Here is a 22,691-nt window from a genome sequence, read left to right as displayed (position 1 = left end):
CCAACATGCTTGCATGTGCTGGCCTTGATCACCTTATGGCAACTTTCTCTCATACCTCATCTTCTCTTGAGGTGGGTGATGATGATGACCATTAACTGGCGATTATGATGATGGTATAAAAAAGAATTGGAATTTCTATTAAAATATTTCGCAAAATATCAAAGCGAAACTGTCCACATACAAATAATCAATACTGCACTATACTAAATACTGTATATACTATATGTTAAAAAAATGTTATCATCAGTCAGCTGAAGACACCACATACTGTACTATACTTCTAAGTCTAATGCAATTAAAACACTGTATAAAATTATCTTCTATTCCATAATCTATGAAGTTAATGCCACTCTTAACATCAAGCATTATGAGTACTGTTGACTTTACTACAACGTATGAACATATCTATGACTCATAAAGATGGGATTAATGAAGGCTGTACCTAATCGTTCAATTCAAAGTCTTTCCTATCAGATTTTGCTCAACTTAGGAAATATTCTCATACAGTAAAGAAGAGATTAATGAAGGCTGTACCTCACCCCTCCAGTTTGAAAAGTCTCTCCTAAGCTGAATATCATCATCTGAGTTAGAAGGCCACCAACACAGGCGGGTCCCGTTCTACGAGAAACCGAAACATACGAGAATGGGCAATTTAGACCCAAATTCAGTGATGCAAGCAGGGTCAGTTAATCCATCCATCCATCATCCAATCCTATGTTGCCCCATGAGCAGCAAAGGAGCCCGGGGTTAGGCAAGTTGGTCCTGCCATCTAAGATGAGAGTGAAACATTAAACTAACCCTATTTTCCCCATATGTTACATACTGTAAAACCTCGATTTAACGGCACCCTAGGGGGCCCTGAGCAGGCCGAAGAAAACGAAATTCCGTTAGATTGGGGCTTACACCTATCGATACCCCCGGAACTCACGCTAACACATTTTAAAGCATATAAACATGTGCAAAAAAAAAAAAAAAAAAAAAAAACATAAAACAGCAGGTAGGTGTGGTGTTGTACTGTAGTAAAGTACTGTACAGTAATCCAGGTAAGTTAGTTGGCAGGCTGGAGCAGAACAGATGGCACTACGTAAACAAGTTCACTAAGGTATGAAGTCTATAACACTAGTTCCTAAATCTAACCTAAAGGGGCTATCGCACAGCACTTCCTATGAGGTTTGCCGAGGATACGATGGTAAAATTGCCGACGATATCATGGGCATTTGGAATTCATCTGGATGGATTCCTGCCGAGGATACGATGGGCAGAACAGTGTGACCAAAACTCAGGCGACTCAACAGAGAATATATCATACTACAGCATTAAACATTTAGCCTAACACTGAATACTTATTAATATTTTAGAATAAATATCAATCGTTTTGAAACCCTTATAAAGAGTTAATATTTCCTACACCGAGGAAACTGTGATGTCGATAAAATAATCACGTGTTTACAACTGAGGATTTCATTGCAGCTAGATGTACTGCTACCAGTCGCCACCTGAAAACATCACAACAACAACGTACTGCTTAATCAGTAGACCACAATGGCTTAATCACAAATTTCCTGGACAAGGGCAGCAGAATTCGCCCTTATAGACAGCGATCACTTTCCACAGTTGCGAGACGGGGCTCTGGCAACAGTGTGAGAAGCATGTCCTTTGCCAAGGATACAAGGAATGTGTGTGATAGCGTCCAAGTTTTGTTCCACTTAAATCTTTCTCGGGCATTCCTGATACGAGGTACCGTGTGATACCCCCTTTACATGCTAATTTTTTTCACTCTGGGGTCAGGCTAGGCAGGAGGAAGACTGGGTGAGCATAAACATACCCAGTTGGTGGGAAACTGCAAACAGACGATCGAGATGACACAGCGCCTGCCACATTTGAATTTCTTCCTAATTTTTACCCATTTGGGGGGAATTTTTACATTCTTTTGCATAAATATTCCTCGGGAGATTTGTGCCGTTGTTTGGGGTTGCTGTTAGAATGAATGCCGTTAAATCGAGGTTTTACTATATTCCATTCTACGAGTTTCGCAATACCTCCCCCTCCCCTCCAATCCATTATACGCGTTTCCACTGTCTGAGCAGTCCTCATTAACGTATCCCACTCGTATAACGAGACCCGCCTGTAATATGAAGAAGATGTCAATCACTTCAAAGGGTTAGAAGTTACTGCAGCTGGTACAATAATAAATGGAAGGCTCACTGCTTTTGTTACCGAAGCCAAATGCAACTGGTCCCCCAAACAAGGATGGAGTCGTGGTCTTGGCTCCCCCAAACGCCGATTTCGTGGAAGTGGGGGTCCCTCCAAATATCAAAGGTGATGACACACTGCCTTGAGTAAATATCGAGGGTGACGCTGCACTACCCCCAAATATGGAGGCTGACGACTTTGGTGTGTTCCCAAACAATGGGGAGCCTGGTGCATTTCCCCCAAATATTGTGGGTGAAGATGTCCCTGTGTTAGGAGACCCTGCACAGAGTCAAACTAGGTTACAACTTTCCTCTCTAGCTAGAAGAAAATTTAATTCAAATACTGTACTGTACGGACATTACAACGAACAAACAAATTACTGTACATATAACAAGACCACTCACATTAGTACAATAACATGAGAACTCACAGTAATACAATAACAAGAGAACTCACAGCAATATAACAGACAACTCTACTACTCATACTGTACAACATAACATGTGACATAAAGAAATATGACAGATGTTAAGTACCACTAAGCAGAATTTCAGATACAGGTACTTTTAGAAAACAGTCATGTACTTCTACATTACTTGTCATTAACTCAACATAGATCAAGTAACTCTACATTACTCTATCATGCCTTTACCTCCAAAGATTGATTTTCCCGCTGCTACTCCAAAGATTGATGGAGTTGAGGACTGCACCGTGAATATCGTAGTGGTAGCGGTGGTGGTGGCAGTGATGGGTGAGGGTACAGCGGAGAGGGGAGGAGCTAAGGAGGCATCTCGTGGCTCCTGAAGGCATGATGCTGGGGAGCTCTGTGCTGAGGGTGGCTCCAGTTTCATAGGGGTGCCTCCTAGACTCATCTGTAAAAAATAATAATAATAATTAAAAGAAAACATAATAAAGTAAAAATTAATAATATACAGAAACAAAATAAAAAATGATAAACAAGAACACAATTTTTATTAAATGCTTCAGACGTTACATTCCAGTACCTCCCAAACCCAAATGATGTCAGGGAAATAGAAAAACAATTTTTCAGTACCACCTCCATAAGTTTCACTGCAGTGCTTCCCAGAAAGTCAAAGAAGAAGAAAAAGCATTTATCAACAAAAGAATTTTCAAGATATGTAATATATAACAACTGCACTCGTGTGTATGTCTCCACTTTGACTCAAAATATAATCAACAACAGTTCCTTTGCAAACCTGAACCATACAGAATAAACCAATGAAAATAATAAACTTTTCCTAAATTACCTCACAAATTCACAAATGGCTCTAAAAATACATCATCATCATATCTCTTGTCCCACTTAAAAAAAAAAAAAAAAAAAAGGTGAAACATACGAAAATACTCACCTTCGCATCATTCACCGCCTTGAAGAATTCTTGAGCAATCTCAGAAGTCTTGAAGCGAATGGCCAGGGTTTCATTCTGTGCCGTGTTTTCTGAATAATCTACAGCAGCCCAGAAGAACGTCTTTTCATCCTTCTTTCTAAACTCTATATCTTTACTGAGGTAATGATTCAAGCAGATTTTATGCACCTGCTCCCGCCTCATGATGATTCGAATCTTTTTAGTCTGTATGATTGAAAGAAATCATGAGAAACAATTAACTTCCAAAGCAAAACAAGCCTTGTTAAGAAACTCTTAAAACATTATATATTTCAAGGTGAGAAATTACATAGTGGTAGGTGGTGGCAACCATCATCCACTCACTTGATGCAGTGCTGCCTACTTCTTCCTTAGCCTTATCATTCTTTTTCTATGCCTGCCCCCCTCTTTTCCTATTTCTCCCATCTTTCCTGTCACTTCTTATTGCTTTCTTTCCTTTACAGGTGGCTTTACATTGAGTGACAAGCAAAATGGTTTCCTGTAAGCCAAGAAACCATTTACAACGCTGGGTGGTAACCATATAACCAAACCATACGTGCTCCCTACATGTCAACATGTGGGTTGGTGGAGGGTTAGTGCCCCTCCCTGTAAAACAAATAACTCAAAGTCAATGGCCACCCCTTACGGGATTATGGCGTCTGGCAATAGATAGATAGAAACTGCAAGGATATACAAAGCTAATTCTTAAAACTAATTCTATTAGAATTCTAAGTCTACCAAAATTCAATCACTCATCCATCATCCAATCCTACATTGCCCCACGAAGAGCGTAGTAGCCCAGGGCTAGGCAAGTTGGTCCTGACGTTTAAGATGAGAGTGACCAGCCTCACTCATCCCTGAGTGGCATTATGTGAGCAATAAACCCCAACCATCCCTTGGATATAAACCTTCACTGGCTCAATCCGACTGGAAAGCCATAATTACTCACTAAACCACCAGGCAACAAAATTTGGTAACATGGTTACCACCCAGTGTAGTAAATGGTTTCCTGGTGTACAAGAAACCATTTGGCTTGTCACTCACTGTAGAGTCACCCACAGGCAGAGGAAAGAGGAAAGAATGAAGGAAAGAAAGACAGAAGAGGGAGTGTAAAGTCACCCGTAGGCAGAAGGACAAGGGAAGAATGAAGGAAAGAAAGACAGAAGAGGATGGAAGGAAAGAAGGATGGAGGAGAGGAAAGGACAGATACCCGAGAGCAGCACTACATCGAGTGAGTGGATGGTAAGCGCCCCCACCTACCACAGACGATGCTAACTAAAATACTGTACGATAATGCAAAGCAATGACATAACTTTATGAACACTGATCTAGACAAATGCTACAGGTGTCCTAGACAATAAGGCTAGTCAAAATGATTAAAAAACATTCACTTTTTATGTGATTTATGTTCCAAAGAAACAAAAGTAGTCGTAGTAGTAGTAGTAGTAGGAGCAGTAGTAGTAGTAGGAGCAGTAGTAGTAGTAGCAGCAGCAGTAGTAGTAGCAGTAGTAGTAAAATAGCAGGATAGTAGCAGTAGTAGTTGTAGTAGTGGTGGTGGTGGTGAAGAGTATAAAATCACAGTAGTCTTAATCTCTTATTACAACTCACGATTCAAAAATAAGAGATGACAATGTTTGGCCAAGTTAAAGTAAAAAGAGTATGATATATCACCTGATTGTGGGATAAAAGCTTGACGTCACCCAGGCCTCGTTCCTTCCACTCTCCACCCACCAGACGGAACAGCTTTGCTCGGTGGCTGTAAAGTACTTTCTCATCCTCCTCACCTGTCACAACATCTACTTTGTCAGGCAGCGGGATCACAGGCTGAGAGAGAGAGGAAACAAAAATATTGTGACGGAAGAGTTGAGAGAAAGGATGGGACTTGAACGCAGCATTGTGATGAGAAGGGTGAATTAAGATGGTCTGGGCATGTTGAGAAGATGGATGATAATTGGCTGCGGAAAGTGAGACGTGTGAATGTCAGAGGTAGGGAGTGTCAGAGGCTAAAAAAAAAAAAAATGGTATGAGGTCATATGGTGTGACCACAGGGATAATGGACTAAAAAGGGAGACTACCAATGCTTGCACAGCATGGAGAGCCACCACTAGGTGACCAAGACCAAAGTATGCAAGCATGTTGGAACCTTTATAACGATATGATACAACACAAATAAAGTTACTGTTCAGTACTTCAATTCATTGCTACAGCAGGATGATCAGCTACATAGGTGTTCTTAATGTCTACTTGCAAACAAAAATAGTATTCAATTCTGTATTTACTTTGTAACAGCATCCCTTCCATGAAAGTAAGAAAACTTGCTATGTGAATACTGTATTGTGAATTTGCCTTGAGTCCAAGGGTTAACTACAAGAAGTCTCCCCAAATTTTAGCAGAACTGTTCAACAGAAGCAATAAACAAAACTGCCCTAGGGTGGGAGAAAAAAAAAAAAAAAAACTCACCTCAAAATACAAATGGTCTCCATCATCTTCCTCCACCAATCCATCTTCCGATTCACACAAGCTGATGTCTCTTGATCTTGGTGACTTGGCCTTGATTCCAGTAAAGGAAAATTCATACTTGCCAGGGCTACCAAACATGAATTCCGTTTTCCCACTCTTGGATGGTGTACTGGGCTCCTTGGTGGCACTGGGTATCGGAACTGGTGTGGTTGTGGTCGGCACTGCTGTAGTACTAGTTATTGTAGTACTGGATGTCTCAGCCACACTCCCGGTTGCAGTGCTTACTGGCTGCCACGTGAAAGTGAATGGCTTACTGGACTGAGTGCTGGCTGTGCCAAATGAAAATGTTGGCTGGGTATCAGATGCTGTTGTGGTGCTTTCCTGGCTGCTGCTGCTTGGCTGGGTTGAAGGAAGTCCAAATGAGAATGTTGTTCTGGTACCAGATGTTGTTGTTGTGGTGCTTTCCTGGCTGCTGCTGCTTGGCTGAGTGGTGGGAGGCCCAAATGAGAATGCTGCTCTGGTTTCAGATGCTGTTGTTGTGCTTTCCTGGCTGCTGCTGCTTGGCTGGGTGGTAGGAACTCCAAATGAAAATGCTGGTTTCGTATCAGATGCTGTTGTTGCTATTGTGCTTTCCTGGCTGCTGCTGCTGCTGCTGCTGCTGCTGCTGCTGCTACTTGACTGAGTACCAGGAAGTCCAAATGAATATGTTGGCTTGGTACTTGAGCTTACTTCACTGTCACTAACCTTGAAGCCAAATGAAAAAGACTGCATGCCAGTAACTGCACTTATTGCTGGCTGGGTAGCTGGCTGCACCCCAAATGTAAAGGTGGGCTTATTATCACTGGTTCCAAAAATAAAGCCGCCAGATGAGGAAGACACATTCTCACCCTGTCTGATGCCAAAATTGATCGTGGGCTTGGCTGCATCACTGGTTTCACCTTTGGGAGGCTCATACCCTGGTTTATTGGCAGAACAGGCAGCACACGTGTTCCTGTCTGCAGAATTTCGGACTAAACAAGACTCACATTCCCAGGATCCCGCTGCAGGCTTAAACATAGCAGCCAGGGATGAAGCTGTGGATGTGGTGGTGGTGACAGTTGAACTAACAGATGTGGAAGCTGCAGAACTTGTGGTAGTCTCAGCTTTGGGTTCAGACTCTAGTGAAGCCTGGGCCTTGTCAAATGCTGCTTTAAATGCTTGTGCCTGAAGCAAAAATATAAAAAAAATTATACTTCAGTTTTGAATTTAGACTCGAGTGATCCCTAAGGCCAGTTAAATGTTACTTTAAACTCTTGTGCCAGAACATAAAACAATTACACTTCACCTCTGGATTTAGACTTAGGTGATGGCTGAGCCTTACTGATTGCTGCTTTAAATGCTTGTGCCAGACGGAGAAAGTATTGTAAGTACTGTACATCTGAAAGCTATTTTTAAAGAAATTTTGAGAAAAATCAAATAACAGTAGTCTCAGCTTTGGGCTCAGCTCTACTGATGCAGAATCCTTATCAAATGCTGCTTTAAATACTTATGTCGGATGAAAAACACAATGACAGGCAGTCCTCGTTATATCCAAGGTATGTGTTCAAAATTTTCACACTTTTCCATATAACTAGTACTAGCAATCAAGAGAAACTAGCAAATCAGTTTTACAGGCAGCAATTAAATAGGCAATTTTATAATAATTTATTCACTTTGGGCTTAACAGATACAAAAATGGGGGGAGGGGACCATACTGTACATAAAAAATTGACATTATTAGGATTTTCTGCATTTCAGTTATCAAATTTCAAGGATTTCTGGTAAATTATAAACCACAGCTGCTTATTTCTGAGTAACAGAAAAAACAAATGTGCCTCTAGTTTTTCCTGTAGGTCAACCTGCACTATGCTTCCTTATTGTATGGATATCAATGTTAGGGAAGCCTCAGAGGGACATGAAAAAGCATACTTCCTACAAAAAGCCAAAGATAGGGAGAAGACTAAGTAGGCAAATAGGTCAGTGCTTCACTGAGGTTCCACAATATCAACAGGCCTACTATCTTCAGCATCAATAAGAATTCTGTTAAGACAAAGCACAGAGAGTTCATGTATCTGTGTCTTCTGCCAGTTGCTTCTAAGAAGCTATAGGTACAATAATCCCCAGCTCTAAGCATGTAATCCCAAGAAACTCTAAGTAATGTAATCCCCAGAATATCTAAGTACTGTAATCTCCAGAAGTTCTAAGTACTGTAATCCCCAGAAGCTGTAGGTACTGTCATCCCTAGAAGCTCTAAGTAATGTAATCCCCAGAAACTCTAAGTAATGTAATCCCCAGAAGCTCTAAGCAATGTAATCCCCAGAAGCCCTACACACTGTTATGCCCAGAAACTCTAAGCAATGTAATGCCCACAAGATATGTAATTCCCAGAAGCTCTAAGAACTGTAATCACTTGCTGCACTTGATGAAAGTATTGTTATACAGTAATGTTATACACTGAGATCCAGTTTCACCACAGTGTGCCATCCATGACTGAAACAATATCATTTCCTTGTTAAGAATGAATATGTATGTAAACACTGTAACTACAGCAAGATGAGAGCTAACTCCAAGTGAAATTTGACAGATTCCTCCCCAAATTCTGCTCTGCTATCCAGATGGGTCCACAACTTTTTACACGTGAACTACTACAACTAAGGTCAAAAATATACACTGCTCCTAAACTCACCAATTCCTGTGTCTTGAATCTTGCTGCAAACTGTTCTTCCTTCATTTCCTCATCTGCAAAATCACGAGCTGCCCATGTCCATGCCTTATCTGAACTTGCCAATGGAGCTAGTTTCATTAATGGAGAGAGAAAATGATTTGCACACACTTTCAGGACTTGCTCACGCCGCATCAACACCCGCACCTGTTAAAGTGGTGATCCAACTTTTAACACAAAATTTAAAAAATAGAAAAATTCAAATTGCTGATCACACCAAAAAACATAGAAGACATTCACATTTAAATTCAAAATGTATACAGCATTAAATGCACGCACACACACACACACACACACACATGCATGCATACATACATACACATAACTGCTTTATTTTTGACACAACAAATCTTTTACTGCTACAAACCTTTCAAAACAACCTTGTGTTATGAAGGGATTTTATTCCATTTAGTTCAATAAAACAGAAAATAACATTCAAGGACAAAGCATCATTTATGAGATGTTCAGTAAATCAAAATTCAGCCTGCATAATTCTTTTACCCGAACAATCCACCAGCACTGTGGTACCAAAACACAGATGAAAGACTAAAACCAATGATCCAACCTAAAATCTGTCACTACAAAATCCTTACAACTCCATTTTCAAAATTATATTACAATACTATACTCACTGTAGCCTGGCTTAAACAGTTATCTTTCCACTCTGAAAGCTAGGCTGTAACAAGAATTAACACTGGAATATGAAGCTCATCAAGCAGAAGTGACATGGAGAAGATGTAGACTTGTAGTAATGTCTGATTCTGCCACCGAGCCATGGGAAATACCCATATCCTGCAAACCAATACCCTCCCCACCCCTGCCAAGTTAAGGTGAATGAACTATAACAACTTACCTTCCCAGAAGCATTATTTTTCAGGATCTTCAAATCACCAATGCCTCGTTCTTTCCACTCCTTGCTGTCCTTATCATAGCGGAATAATTTTGAACGTTCACAAAACAGAACCTCTTCCTCTTCTTCACCTGCGAGAATAAAGGATTGTTAGTGCAGTACAACAACCTACTGAAAGAGCCATCACCTAGAGAAGACATCAGACAAAAACCCTGGAACTTAACTACAAGATAACTAAACTGAATTTACATTAGAGATACTGACTTTACATTAGATATATCCACACTTCAACAGTCCTTTTTCATACCATGGAAGTAAAGGTGGCTGCTGCTGATGTTAAAATCCCATGTCTATTTGTGCATCAGGGGCAGCTGCACTCCCCAATCCCATCATTTATGGATTAACTTACTAGACCACTAGGTGTCCAATTCTCCATATAACATAATATACACTTAGTCTCGATAACATCTGTGGCAAGAGTCAGACGATATCAGAGTAACAATGGACATAGCTGATGCTTTTGCCTTGGCTGCCACCATCACTGATGACACCCTGCACTACAGATATTAAACCCCCTCAATTGGGTGACATTTTTCTAATTTATTCATGCAATTTTCAAACAATACTCTTCACAATCAGAAGGCCACAGTAATTAGTGTTAATGAAGGCTGTATCTAGCCACTGAAATTTGAAAAGTCTCTCCCAAGCTGAATAAAATCATCTGGAGACAGCAAAAATAAAAAGAAAAATATGTCATAAGAGTAAGTGGGTATAAGCCATTATTGTAGGTAACACTGAAAGCTCTATAGTACCTCCTGTTATTTATTTTACTACTGCATGTTACCATTCTCTTGTATGTTATTTATGAACTTAATTAATATCGACATAGTTTACAACACTAATATGCATGAGGATACTGAGCTATGACTCCAGGGGCTTGAATAGTAAGTGAATGGAAGAACTGCATGGTTCATTCAACTGGGGAAACTTTGGTCAGCATCTCATTCTCTCCAACTGACCTGTTTTCACCTCCACCAGGTCTGGCATGGGTACCACTGGCTGGAAGTCCACCTGGGGCTCGTATTCCTCAACGTGGTCATCACCATCACTCTTCCCAGGAGACTTGGATGGTGAGGAAGATCCTCCAAACACAGTTTTCGGTTCAAACTGTAAAATAAGTACATCAGAGTTAGTCTTCAATTTTTTTTTTTTTTTTGCATAAGTACAATGTCCACTTAAAACCAAAGAAAATCTGTCTAAATAAAATGTCCTTGTTGCCTATACAGCTGAATTACCAATTTTATCCAGTTATACTAACTGTATGGAAAATATTACATGAGAAAACAACCAAAACTTATATGAACCAGTTGTGCGTATATTCTTGGAGAACAACAAAAAGGGCAGCTTGAAAAATACATCCTTCCATGTCCTACGAGCTGTTAATATCAAAATATTTCTTCCAAACGATGAACTGTTCTAACCACTAACAAAGGGAATTCACACAAGCAATGAGGTGGAGGGATAGAGTTGAGAGATGTATGAGGGAGGGGGGGGAGTGAGTTGGGGGGAGGGGAGTCAAATGGTGGGCGACAGAGTGACTTGGAGGCGTTTTGTCTGTGGCCACCCTTTGCGGGATTAGGGCGTCGGGCTATAGATAGATAGATAGAATTAACACTACTTCGAACACATAGATGATATTCCCTTACAAAATTCTCCATCTGCAAAAAACAATGTGTTGTTCAGATGAATATATATACTTACTGCTTTAGTATTCTTGGTAGTGAATATATTTCCTGGAGAAGAACTTGGTACTAAACTGCCGAAAGTTAATGTAGAGCCAGATGTATCTTTATTACCAAATAAACTTCCACTGCCTGTTCCTGAAAAATAAGTAAATAAATAAATAATAATAATAATAATACCCTGCCCTAGGGATGGAAAGGAGGTCTGGATGATGATGATAGTAATCATGTTACTGACTGCTAACTTATATATACCAATTACCTGACCACTATTTCAAAGAAGTTCAAGCAAATCCTCTTTCTTATTATCCAAAAATGATGTGGTAAGTTGTGACAAAATGAAGAATTAGAACAGTAAAACGATCAATCTGCCAATTAAATAATCCTTACACTTGGTCTAACTATCAAGTCACTTGATTCTCTTCTCTTCCAGTTTTCTACTCTAAATAAACTGCCTAACTTGTTACATATGCCACACATGACAAAAGTTATATACAAAGTTCATTCAAAACAATTATTACCATAGGCTGGCAATGGATTTGGAATGACATCCTAAGATAGAAAGTGCATACTCTGTAACATGCAAACACATTTAACTCAATACGCTACATTTATATTTTACTTCCTATATGAAAACTAAAACTCATGGCAAATCTATTTCCTTTCAGCAGCAGAGCTAGCTTACACCTGCCTCACACTAGCATGCAGCTCTACTGTAATGCAGATCTATTTTACTGGATCTGAAGGGTAACTAATCCATAGGGTCAAGGAACTTCATCTTATCACTGGAGGAAACCCATCCAATGCTTCATACACGGATATATGACAGGAAAGCTTTTGGAATGAACACTGAGAAAAACATGAGAAAACCTGCTTTCCTGAAGAGTAAGTGTCTGCAAATGACTGAATCTCTATGTGTCATCAAGGGTATCTGGACATAGTGCAAACATGTGAAAAACATACTTTTGAAAAACATACTTCAAGAGAACAGTATACAACTACTGCACCTTCTTATACATCTGCCCCCAGGTGGAATTAAACTCAGGTCTAGAGAAGTGGTAAGTATAAATACAACTAACCAACCATAATAAGCCCCACAAATTTTCTTTAACATAAATGACTTTATGTGCTTAATGCCTTACAATATACTGCATTTACACAAGGAAAAGGGGAATCATTGGCATGGCACTGGTAATAAAGAATGACCATGCAAACTATTTGTGATTAGGCTAACACACAAACCCTTATCCTATAATCCTAATGTCCCAATTATTATACAATTTAATAAACACTCAGTACACTGCCACTAGTTACCAATACTTATTTTGTACACAAACAGTACCAACTTAAATACAGCACTGTAATTAAAACAAATTTCTGTTGGAATGAAAAAGGACAAACTCTGCTAAAAATGACAAAGAAACACCTCAGTGCCCAGAAACAAACCCAAGACCTCACTCCTAAGCCTCCTTACCTGAACCTTCTCCAGCTTTGGATTCACTGAGTGTAGGAGTGCCAAATGAAAATCCTCCTGCCTGGCCACTGGTAGAACTCGAGCCAAATGAGAATCCCTTAAACACAGATTCCTTCTTCTTGTCCTCCTGTGGTTTCTGTCCAGATTCCTCAGGCTTTTCTGGCTTCAGGGTAGGGGTGGTTGTGAAGGTGAAGCCACTTAAGGAGAATTTACCCGTGTCCTTGCCGGCCTCTGGGTTTGGGGAGGCGGTCGGAGCTGAGACCACAATTTCTCCTGATCCATCACTTCCCTCTTCCGCCCTTTCGCTCAGTCCAAATTTGAAATTGACTGAAATTATAATCTACTATATACTAAACCACATTTTCATTAGACCTACCACTACCCTTTCAGTCCCTTTGCTCAGCTAAAACTTCAAGACTGACTCAAATGGTAACCTATTATATAATGTACCACACTTGAAACAGACCCACCACTTCCTCTCCAACACCTTTGCCCAATCCAAGCTTAAAACTGACTGAAATGGTAGTCAATTACATACTACACCATATGTACACCTAACCCATCACTCCTCTCTCCTGCCCCTTCACTCAGACCAAACTTTAAATTGGCTGATATGGTACAGCAATCTCTTATATGCTAAAGACTTAAAAAATGTAAGGGTACTCTATGTTGTCAAGTCAGACACAAAGATTGGCCTCCTGTTCCCTTGCCTCTACTTCACATGTAGGGCACATTCATCACTTTCTTCCCTGACATATCAAGGAGAATCATCTATGTGAAGAAAAACACATCAAGCTTCTCTCAGCTTCCAAATAGCAGCCAACAAAGGAAATTTGAAAGTAAGAAGAGGTAAAACATTAAACACACCTATGTCCTCAGCTGTACTTACATATACCACCAGCATCAGCATCTCAAACCTACATCCCACTTTAACGTGAATGGCATAGGTAACATCAAGAAACAGGAGTAGCAAAGCTTAAGGATAGACATACATACATTCACACATCATCTAATCCTGTGTTGCCCAATGAGGAGAATAGGGGCCTGGGGCTTAGCATGTTGGTTCTGACATTTAATATGAGAGTGACCACCCTCACTCAAGCCAACATTAGGTGAGTGATAAACCCCAACCACTCCTTGGATATAAACTTACACAGGCTTAATCCAGCTGGTGCGCACTAATTACGCACAAAACCACCAGGTGCCATAATTTGGTTGTGTGGTTATCACCCAGCATAGTAAATGGTTTCCTGGTGTACAAGAAACCATTTGGCTTGTCACTCAGTGTAGAGTTACCCATAGGCAGAAGGAAGAGAAAAGAATAAAGGAAGGAAAGAAAGAAAAGGAAGGAAGGAAGAAAAGAAAGAACGAAGGGCACCACTTACTTATGGACAGAACTACCCCCCAAAAAATGTTCATCTGTTCTAATTCAAGCCATTAAATTCTAAGCTCCACCTCCACAGTAAATCACCGATGCATATTTTTCTTTTCTGTAGATGCACTACATAAATACTTGCATAATGGAGCCATCATTAACTGCACATTATAGGAGTGATGGAACCTGTACCTCAATACATAATTCCACCACTCACTTCTCTCCTTAGCCCATTCATTTACTACCTCAACTTCATACCTTACTTTCCAGTACATTCACTCTGCATATTCAGCCATCTTCTTGATCTTTCCCACCTCTTCCCACAACCAACCTCACTATAGTCGGCCTTGCGCCCGTAAGCGCCTGTGGTGTGGCTCGCACCTGTTTACAATGGTGCCACGTTTCCTCAACTTGCGATGTGAAACGGAAGCTATTTATGTACAAGGCATCACAAATTCGATAAATTCAGATGAATAAAACTTACACTTGTGTATTTTGATGGATGAATCAACAGTAATCTAATTATGCATAAAATATTTATACAGTAACACAGAAACATGGCATACATATTGTACAGTGTTGCTAAAAGAAATAGCAGTCACTTTTAATGTTTTTTAGCGTAGTTTTAGGGTGGTTAATAATATTACAGTTATGGATATAATAGAATGAGCCTGAAAAAAGAAGAAATATGCCAATATCCAAAGTAAAAGAAATAATTCATATAATTCTTGTGAGTGGCAGCACTGACAGATAGCTTCCCTACAGAGAGAGAGAGAGAGAGAGAGAGAGAGAGAGAGAGAGAGGCAGGAGAGGGGCATGCATTGAATGCATTGTCGGCATCACTAAATATAACAAAACCAAATTAACAAATGAAAGCACAATTATAAATAACTTATAAAAGAATCAAAAGTACTCAGGGTGGCTCACATTTCCCGCCATGTGGTAGGTGAATCCAGCCCCCTTCCCCTTCCCTCCCTTCTTAATCCCTCCTGGGTGTCTCAGGTCAAATCCCCCTTCACACTTCCCCTCCCCCCTGGACCACCACCCCAACAAACCCACATCCACACTCCCACCCACACCTACACCCACACCCCACTACGTCGGGGTGTATGAATCAGTAACGTAACAAACCTCTCAGCAGACAGTAACTTTGACACTCCATCTACTACTAAATATAACAAAACCAAATTAACAGATGAAAGCACAATTATAAATAACTTATAAAAGAATCAAAAGTACTCAGGGTGGCTCACATTTCCCGCCAGGAGAGAGAGAGAGAGAGAGAGAGAGATAACGGTATAGAAAACGTGGCAACACTGTACACAGGTGCGGACCACACCACAGCCGCAAACGTGCGCGAGTCCTACTATAACTTATACACTTTTCACCACCTTTTTTACAAAAAAAATCTTTCTATATGGCCATACCATCTATACTTTTTTTTTACCCTTTTATTAAACCTCTTTACTCCAGATCCCTAAAAAAAAATATCTATATTTCTTTTTCTATCAAACTTAAAAACATCCTACATATATTTCTCAACAACTTTACTTACAATCATCACCACCACCACCATCATCACAACTCTTATTCACACCAAAAGATGGCGTGAGGAAGGAACCAAAAATAGGGAAAAAAGTGGGATAGGCACAAACAGCATGCAAAGTGAAATGTGGCCCACAGTCATTAACAGATCATTGTGTGGTGATGCAAGGAATCAATTAATTAAAAACAAATAAATAAATCAGTATTATATCAACCACTCCTCCACAACCTTCCATTTTTTCCCGGAGATAATAGGATGATGATTACAAGATGACAATTATACCATACTTACTGTAACCAGACAAAAATCACTAACTCCTTTCAGCTCAGTTGATGGCCAAAAGGAGTCCGACTTAAGGGTCAATTTAACCAGTAACCAAGGAAACTAATTCCTACCTCATAACTAGGGTTCTCTAAACTTCTTGTCAGGACTTGGTATTGAAGCAGTGAGAGTGGCTCAGTTCCACCAGGTAACAACAAACTGACCTTTGTGTACTGTACTGCCTAACACAACAAACCAAAGGTCACAAGAAAAACACACATACATGGTGATGATACTGGTGGCTGAGGTGCCTTAGTGATGGAGACAGAAGGGCTGATGAACTTGAAACCACCTGCAGAGACAACTGTATCACTAGTGCTGGATGTTGGGCTGAACTTGAAGGAAGCTGAAATAATGAAAGTCACAGTGAGTGGCAGAAGAGAGGGTGACAAAGGTGGTTTACTTGTGGCCACCCCTTATGGGATTAAGGCATCTGGCTAAAGATAAAAAGACAATTAATCAATCCTGAAGGACAAATATTTGGATAGTTTAAACCTACCATGAAAAAAAGATTGAAATATTAAAATTCCTATAAACTTACCAATGGAGTCTGTGCTGCTGATGTGGCAGGTGGCTGAGGTGTGTTGGGTTTGGGGGTGTAAAAGACAACACAATAACATCTATCTTACATCAACCTAGCCTAAAAGTGCATCTTCCCATTGTGAATGCTGAGTTTTAAGAACAGACTAACACTAGAAAATGATACAAGTCATGATGAGGTGCTATGGAGGGTATGTTGAGCACAGTGTGTCTTATTCTGCCACTGAGCTACATGAAAAATGCAGCAAAAGGACGGAAATTTGGGTAAAGTTAGGTGAAACACGTATAGTACTTCATTTACACATAACAAATAAAATCTGTGCCGAAGAGGTGTGGTGAGGCTGAGGGTGTCACAGGTAATACATTTGTTACTCCCTTTACACTTACCAAATGGAGTCTGTGCTGCTGATGTGGCGGGTGGCTGAGGTGCACTGGGGTTCGGGGTGTCGCAGGCAACGCACTTGGTACTCTCGGCCTTGTTTGACACCAGGCACGTCTCACAGCTCCACGACCCGGCTGGGGGTTTGAACATCTCAGCCAGGGATGGCTTTGTTGTTGGTGCTGCAGCCTTGCCACTTCTGTCATCTTGTTGGGCTGCACTGGCACTCTGAAAAATTATAAAAAATGAGGAAACTACAAACTGTCCTCAATATATCATGAGGAAACTATAGGCAGTTCTTGCCGTTAGATGAGGAAACTTCAAAAGAGAGAGAGAAAGAGAGAGAGAGAGAGAGGGGGGGGGGATCCAGATCATTATAATCCTCTTCATTACACCTTCCACACTCACCTCTACTCCACTAAGCTCATTCATCAGTCAATCAATCTGTCTCTCCAAGTTACATAACAGACATTTTACATGTACCTCAGCTCTGCCACTTTCAGTAATAATTTCTCTCTGATACTGTTCAGTCTCATTCCCGAAAGTCAAAACTGAAATTTAAGTCATAACTTGATGAAACTACTATTTTTTTCTTTTTTTGTTCAATTTATAGAAAAAAAAGAATTGTTTATGTCACACTTTTCCTACAGCACATACCGCATTTACTACTTAAAAAAAAAAAAAAAAAAAAAAAAAAAAAAAAAAAATCCCTCTTACGTTAATAAACAGTTTACCATGAAAAGAACTTCCCTGCTGATCACAATGTACTGTTACTCACCTTGTCCTTTTCCTCCTTCTCTTTTGCAATAGCTTTTGACTTCAAGAACGCTTCCTTGAAATTTGAAGCAATTTCTACCGTCTTGAATCTACAGCAGAATTTTTCCATTCGTAGTTCTTCATCTGCAAAATCCTGGGACAGCACAGTCACATTAAAATATTGTAAATAAATAAATTTGAATATATACCTGTACTAAATATCAAACTCCAGAGCAAAAGTTTTTGGCCTTTTTTTTACCAGGTGCCTTTCCAATGAGATTCAATATGCTCACAGTCACTCTCAGGTTTTTTTTTTTTTTTTTCCTTCATATTTCTCCTTATTCCACACAAGGCTGCAACAAAAACCAGACCATCAGTGAACAGCAGCTGCCAGGATATTATTTCTTAATTTATGTGATAGTCTCACAGACAACGAAAAAAGACCCCATCAAGCCTGCTTTGGGGGCATTCTTCCATGCATGACATAACATAAAAATAGCCAATGTATGATGTGCTTTTTGACTGAGCACCCTCATAAGTTACCAACTAATTTAGATTTCTGTTTTATCAGGAAGTACAGCAGGTGCCAACTACCTTGAAACCGTATCTACATTCTTCAACCTCAACAGAATTTTTCCACGGCTGGTTCCTTATCGCTGTACCTATCAGACAAAGTACCACCACAGCTCAACACAGAGTCAAAGGAGCAGATACCATAGCCCTAGTGTGTTCCTTAGTCAGAACAAATTTGAGGCAGACACCTCCTAAGGTAGGCCCAAATCTCTATGTACAGTCTACAAGGCACTAGGGGTTTTGGAGTGAAAGCTTCCTTCTCCTAAGTGGGCTGCCAAATATGATAGTAAACAACACTAACTCTAAAAAAGAAAGTGATTATACAAATATATTAAACTGATACTTACTTGAGCAGCCCATATCCACACTTTATCATTATTCTTCATAGGCTGAAGTTCAATATTTGCAGTCACAAGATGATTGGCACATATCTTGTGTGTCTGAAAGAAAGTGGGGTATGCCAATAAGCAAACACTGTTCAGTGATAATTTTACTTTTTAATCTTGGTCAGCCGGAGGCATTAACAGATTCAAATTGCCAGTGGTACTGATCTAGATGGTGCTGTAAAAACAGTCTAATAACTTCCCACAAAATTTATTCTACTCGGCATCTCTTACGGATTCTCTAGTATGCACCCAAACACTTTTTCTAGACTTGCTATGAAACTTATATTGTTCTAAAAAAAAAAAAAGAGGAGGGGGGGAGGCTGCCGTTGACAACAATTTGGTTCGCTGGAGGAATGTACAGTCATCCCTTAACATCTGCGGTTTTAACATACACGGTTTGGAATATCCGCGGATGGCTACAGAAAAAAATAAATAAACACTTCACTGAAGTCTGCTGACACTGTAACATTATCCAAGGCACAGTTCGTGGCTGTTTTAGTACAGTAATGGCATTATCCAGTGAATGAAATATACTGTAACACTCTTCCTTTTGGAGGGAGCTGGGATGAGCACAGTAGTCAGATGAGGCCATGCAGGAGTACTATCTATCTATCTATCTATCGCCAGACGCCTCAATCCCATTTGGGGTGGCCACAAACAAATCGCCTCCAAGTCGCCCTGTCCCCTGCCATTTCACTGCCCTGCTCCCAACTCACACCCCCCCTCTCATATACACTATTCATTATTTTTAACTTTTATTGTTCTTGTATTAATAAAGTCGTTGTTTAGTGTTCTTGTATTAAATAAAGTGGTTGTAAACATGCACACAGGGTATTTCTTTAGTTACCGTATATGCCAGAGTACAGGGCCGACCTTGGTGTAAGACTACCCCCAATACTTCCACACAAAATGTGAGTTTAGAGGTATACTCTGTGCATAAGATGAGCCCCAACTCTTTAGACACTGGGAGCTAGCTGCCCCAGTAACCCCTGTCCTTTATCACTCTTCCTGCTGACCAGTGAAGTGATACTATTCACACTTTGCTAAGCAACACAGACTTTGGTTATGAGTTCCTTTAAACCAACTCCTTCTATGGGTTTTACAGACTATCTAGGCTGCATGTGCCACCTCAGATATCAAAATGGGTTATACACTTAATATTCGAGTATAAACTCATACTGTATTAAAAACTAAAAATCATGTTATTGTGAATTTATACAGTAGGTTATGGGAATGTTACATTTTATTAGTCATCACATTAACTGTCAGTGATTAAAAAACTTCAAAATCAGTATCATCCACATCTGACATCATCAGTTCATGAACTTCTTCCTGGGTTAAAGATTGCAGTTCTTTGTTTTAAGGATCAAACTCTGCATTCAAGGGTGTAGCTTTGGCATCAGCTTCCTGTTCCTCATCCACCCACAAAATGTTATCTTCTATGCCATCCACTGAATTGGATATTCCACATTTCTTGAAAGAGTTGATGACTGTTTCCACAAAAATATCATTCCATGCTTTGATAATAAAATCACAGTTCATCCAGACCTGAAGCCAGCATATTCCCACCGCTTGTACTGTATATGACTTTTTACCACTGATCATCCACTCGTTCCATTGCTCACGGATGCGGTCTTTGAATGATTTATTTAGACAGACATTAAGTGGCTGTAGGACTGAAGTTAATCCACCAGGAATAACAGCAGTGTCACTGTTGTTTACCACTGTTAGAAATAAGCCCTGCTTCAGATCTGGTAACCCTGTGCTTAGTGGTAATTTGTAAACCCACCCAGTTGCTACCGAGACAAACGATGGTGTTTATGGTGTGGACCCAACAAGTTACTCCTCTTTCTTATGTCCACATGTATCCATGGAGATATTTTTCATAAGAATTTGCCTCCTTACAGATAACAAGTTGTGTTTGATGATGATGTTAGTAATTTCAACAGTTTTTGACAGTATATGTACTATATTCTGGGAAACAAGGGTTAAGGTGAGTGTTTGGCAATGTTCCCCATCATGCCTATGGATCCCATAACCACAGGATGTAGAGGTTAGGATTTTATAACCGGTGTTTAGGACGACCCCCAATTTTGGGCATTTTTTTTAAGAGGTTCTAGAATTGCCCTATACACCGGCAAATACGGTACATAAGGAAATGGGGGGTCCAGAGGTGTTTTTAAGGGGGGGCAACAGATATCCGTGGATTTCTAACATTTGCGGGAGTCTCTGTTACCTAACCCCCGCGGATGTTAAAGGATGACTGTACAGTAATTGTTAAACCGACTTCTGTGAAATATCCGATGCCCAATTGGCTTCTGATTTTGCTTCACTTTTTACAACTAAGATATCTAAGACATGAAATGATTTAGACATCAGTTCTTCTAGTGAAGCGTACTCAGTTGACATCCAATCACAGTGCATAGGGAGTCATTTGCTGTCAACATTTCATCTGCTGAAGGTAAATAAAGTCAAAAGTTACATCAGAGAACTTAACAAAACATTTTGCCCAATCGATCCATGTAACATGTCAACTGCCTGATGTGTGAGCGTGCAGCCGACTTTCAGCAACATAATAAATTGATGCTTCTGAGAGAGCAATTTTGTGCAGTCTGAGAAACATGCCTTGCTTAAATCCATACCCAAGAAACCTGGCCTTAATGTTGAGAGCATGACAAATTATCGTCCCATCTCTAACTTGTCTTCCTTATCTAAGATTACTGAGCGGGCCATATTTGATCGTCTTACCACTGCTGGAATATAACAGAGTAGCTCCCATTGTTCAATCAGCATACAGAAAAAAATATTCACATGAAACTGAATTAACAAGGATTCATAGTGACTTGGTGGCAAACACCTGAAGAGGGATGTCCTCTCTCTTAGTTCTGTGGGATCTGTCTGCAGCTCCTGACATGGTAGATCATAAAGTATTGTTGAAAGATCTGTATTTTTATGGCATTCATGACAGTGCTCTTTTGTTCCTTAAGTCATACCTGTCAGATAGATCTCAGAGAGTATGGTAGTTGCTGATTACGCTAGCTCAGATTCTGCTCCCCTTCTGTTCTGAGTCCTTTGAGGACCAATTTTGAGTCCAACTCTATTTACAATCTACAACAGTAGTTTATCTTCTTTACTTGATGCTCACAACATGTCCTATCATTTTTAAGCTGATGACACTCAGCTCTGTTAAGATGTCAGATATTAACAATACCAAGATTAAGCTTGAATCTCTAATGTCTTACATTAACATTTGGATGGCAAGGAGGAAACTTAAGCTGAATGATGGTAAAACTGAAATCATCATCATCCGACCAAACAGACAGGGTGACGACGCTGATAATGACCTGACTTTGAACACTGGTGTGTCACAGCTCCATCTAGTCAGTTCTGTCCGAAATCTAGGTGTTTATTTTGATTCAAAGTTAAATTACAAAGAACATATTAATCACATTGTCAGAGGGTGTAACTTACATATCAGAAATCTGTACTGTCGGAAAATTCCTGAATAGATGCTGCCTATTAACACTGGTCCTTGCGGTGGTTTTGTCTTGTGTCGATTACTGTAATTCACTGAGGACTGGTCTTCCAAATAATATACTAACAAATGCTCAGTCTGTGTTGAACTGGGCAGCAAGCCTTATCTCTGTCTCCCCCAAGAACCCTGACTACCCCATTCCTAATTAAGCTGCACTGGTTACCAGTAAGGGCTAGAATTGAGTTCAAACTGTGTCTTATTACATTTCAAGGTTCTTAAGTGTGGTGAACCAAAGTATCTTGCTGAATTGTTAAAATTTCCATCAGCATGCCCAGGTGTGACATTATGTAGTGAAAATAATTCCTTGCATCTTGACAAGCCTGGATCCATTCAACGGTCATCTTTCTCTGATCATTCTTTTGTGTATAGAGCCCCTGGGTTATATAACAGATTGCCAAACTCCATGAGACAACTCTCTTTTGTTGAATCCTTTACG

At 40.0% G+C, this 22,691-nt stretch overlaps 1 protein-coding gene across 1 annotated transcript in view; it reads right to left on the bottom strand.

The window, feature by feature from the left end:
• Positions 1-22,691, bottom strand: part of Nup358 (nucleoporin 358) — a 97,726-nt gene that overhangs the window by 30,232 nt on the left and 44,803 nt on the right. The window contains exons 23-36 of the mRNA XM_080268767.1: positions 18,682-18,774; positions 17,780-17,915; positions 17,014-17,220; positions 16,310-16,432; positions 12,845-13,171; positions 11,390-11,508; positions 10,648-10,795; positions 9,632-9,759; positions 8,743-8,925; positions 6,039-7,241; positions 5,250-5,402; positions 3,564-3,785; positions 2,846-3,065; positions 2,206-2,472 (exon numbers count right to left, since the gene is read on the bottom strand). Coding sequence (XP_080124893.1) covers positions 2,206-2,472; positions 2,846-3,065; positions 3,564-3,785; positions 5,250-5,402; positions 6,039-7,241; positions 8,743-8,925; positions 9,632-9,759; positions 10,648-10,795; positions 11,390-11,508; positions 12,845-13,171; positions 16,310-16,432; positions 17,014-17,220; positions 17,780-17,915; positions 18,682-18,774 — 3,529 coding nt within the window. The remainder of the gene's footprint in view (positions 1-2,205; positions 2,473-2,845; positions 3,066-3,563; positions 3,786-5,249; positions 5,403-6,038; positions 7,242-8,742; positions 8,926-9,631; positions 9,760-10,647; positions 10,796-11,389; positions 11,509-12,844; positions 13,172-16,309; positions 16,433-17,013; positions 17,221-17,779; positions 17,916-18,681; positions 18,775-22,691) is intronic.

Source organism: Coenobita brevimanus, chromosome 29, assembly GCF_032717465.1.
Source record: "Coenobita brevimanus isolate Jiangsu-jjx chromosome 29, ASM3271746v2, whole genome shotgun sequence".
Classification (NCBI taxonomy): Eukaryota; Metazoa; Arthropoda; class Malacostraca; order Decapoda; family Coenobitidae; genus Coenobita; species Coenobita brevimanus.
Note: the sequence above shows the minus strand (reverse complement) of the source record. Positions and strands in the feature narration are given on the sequence as shown.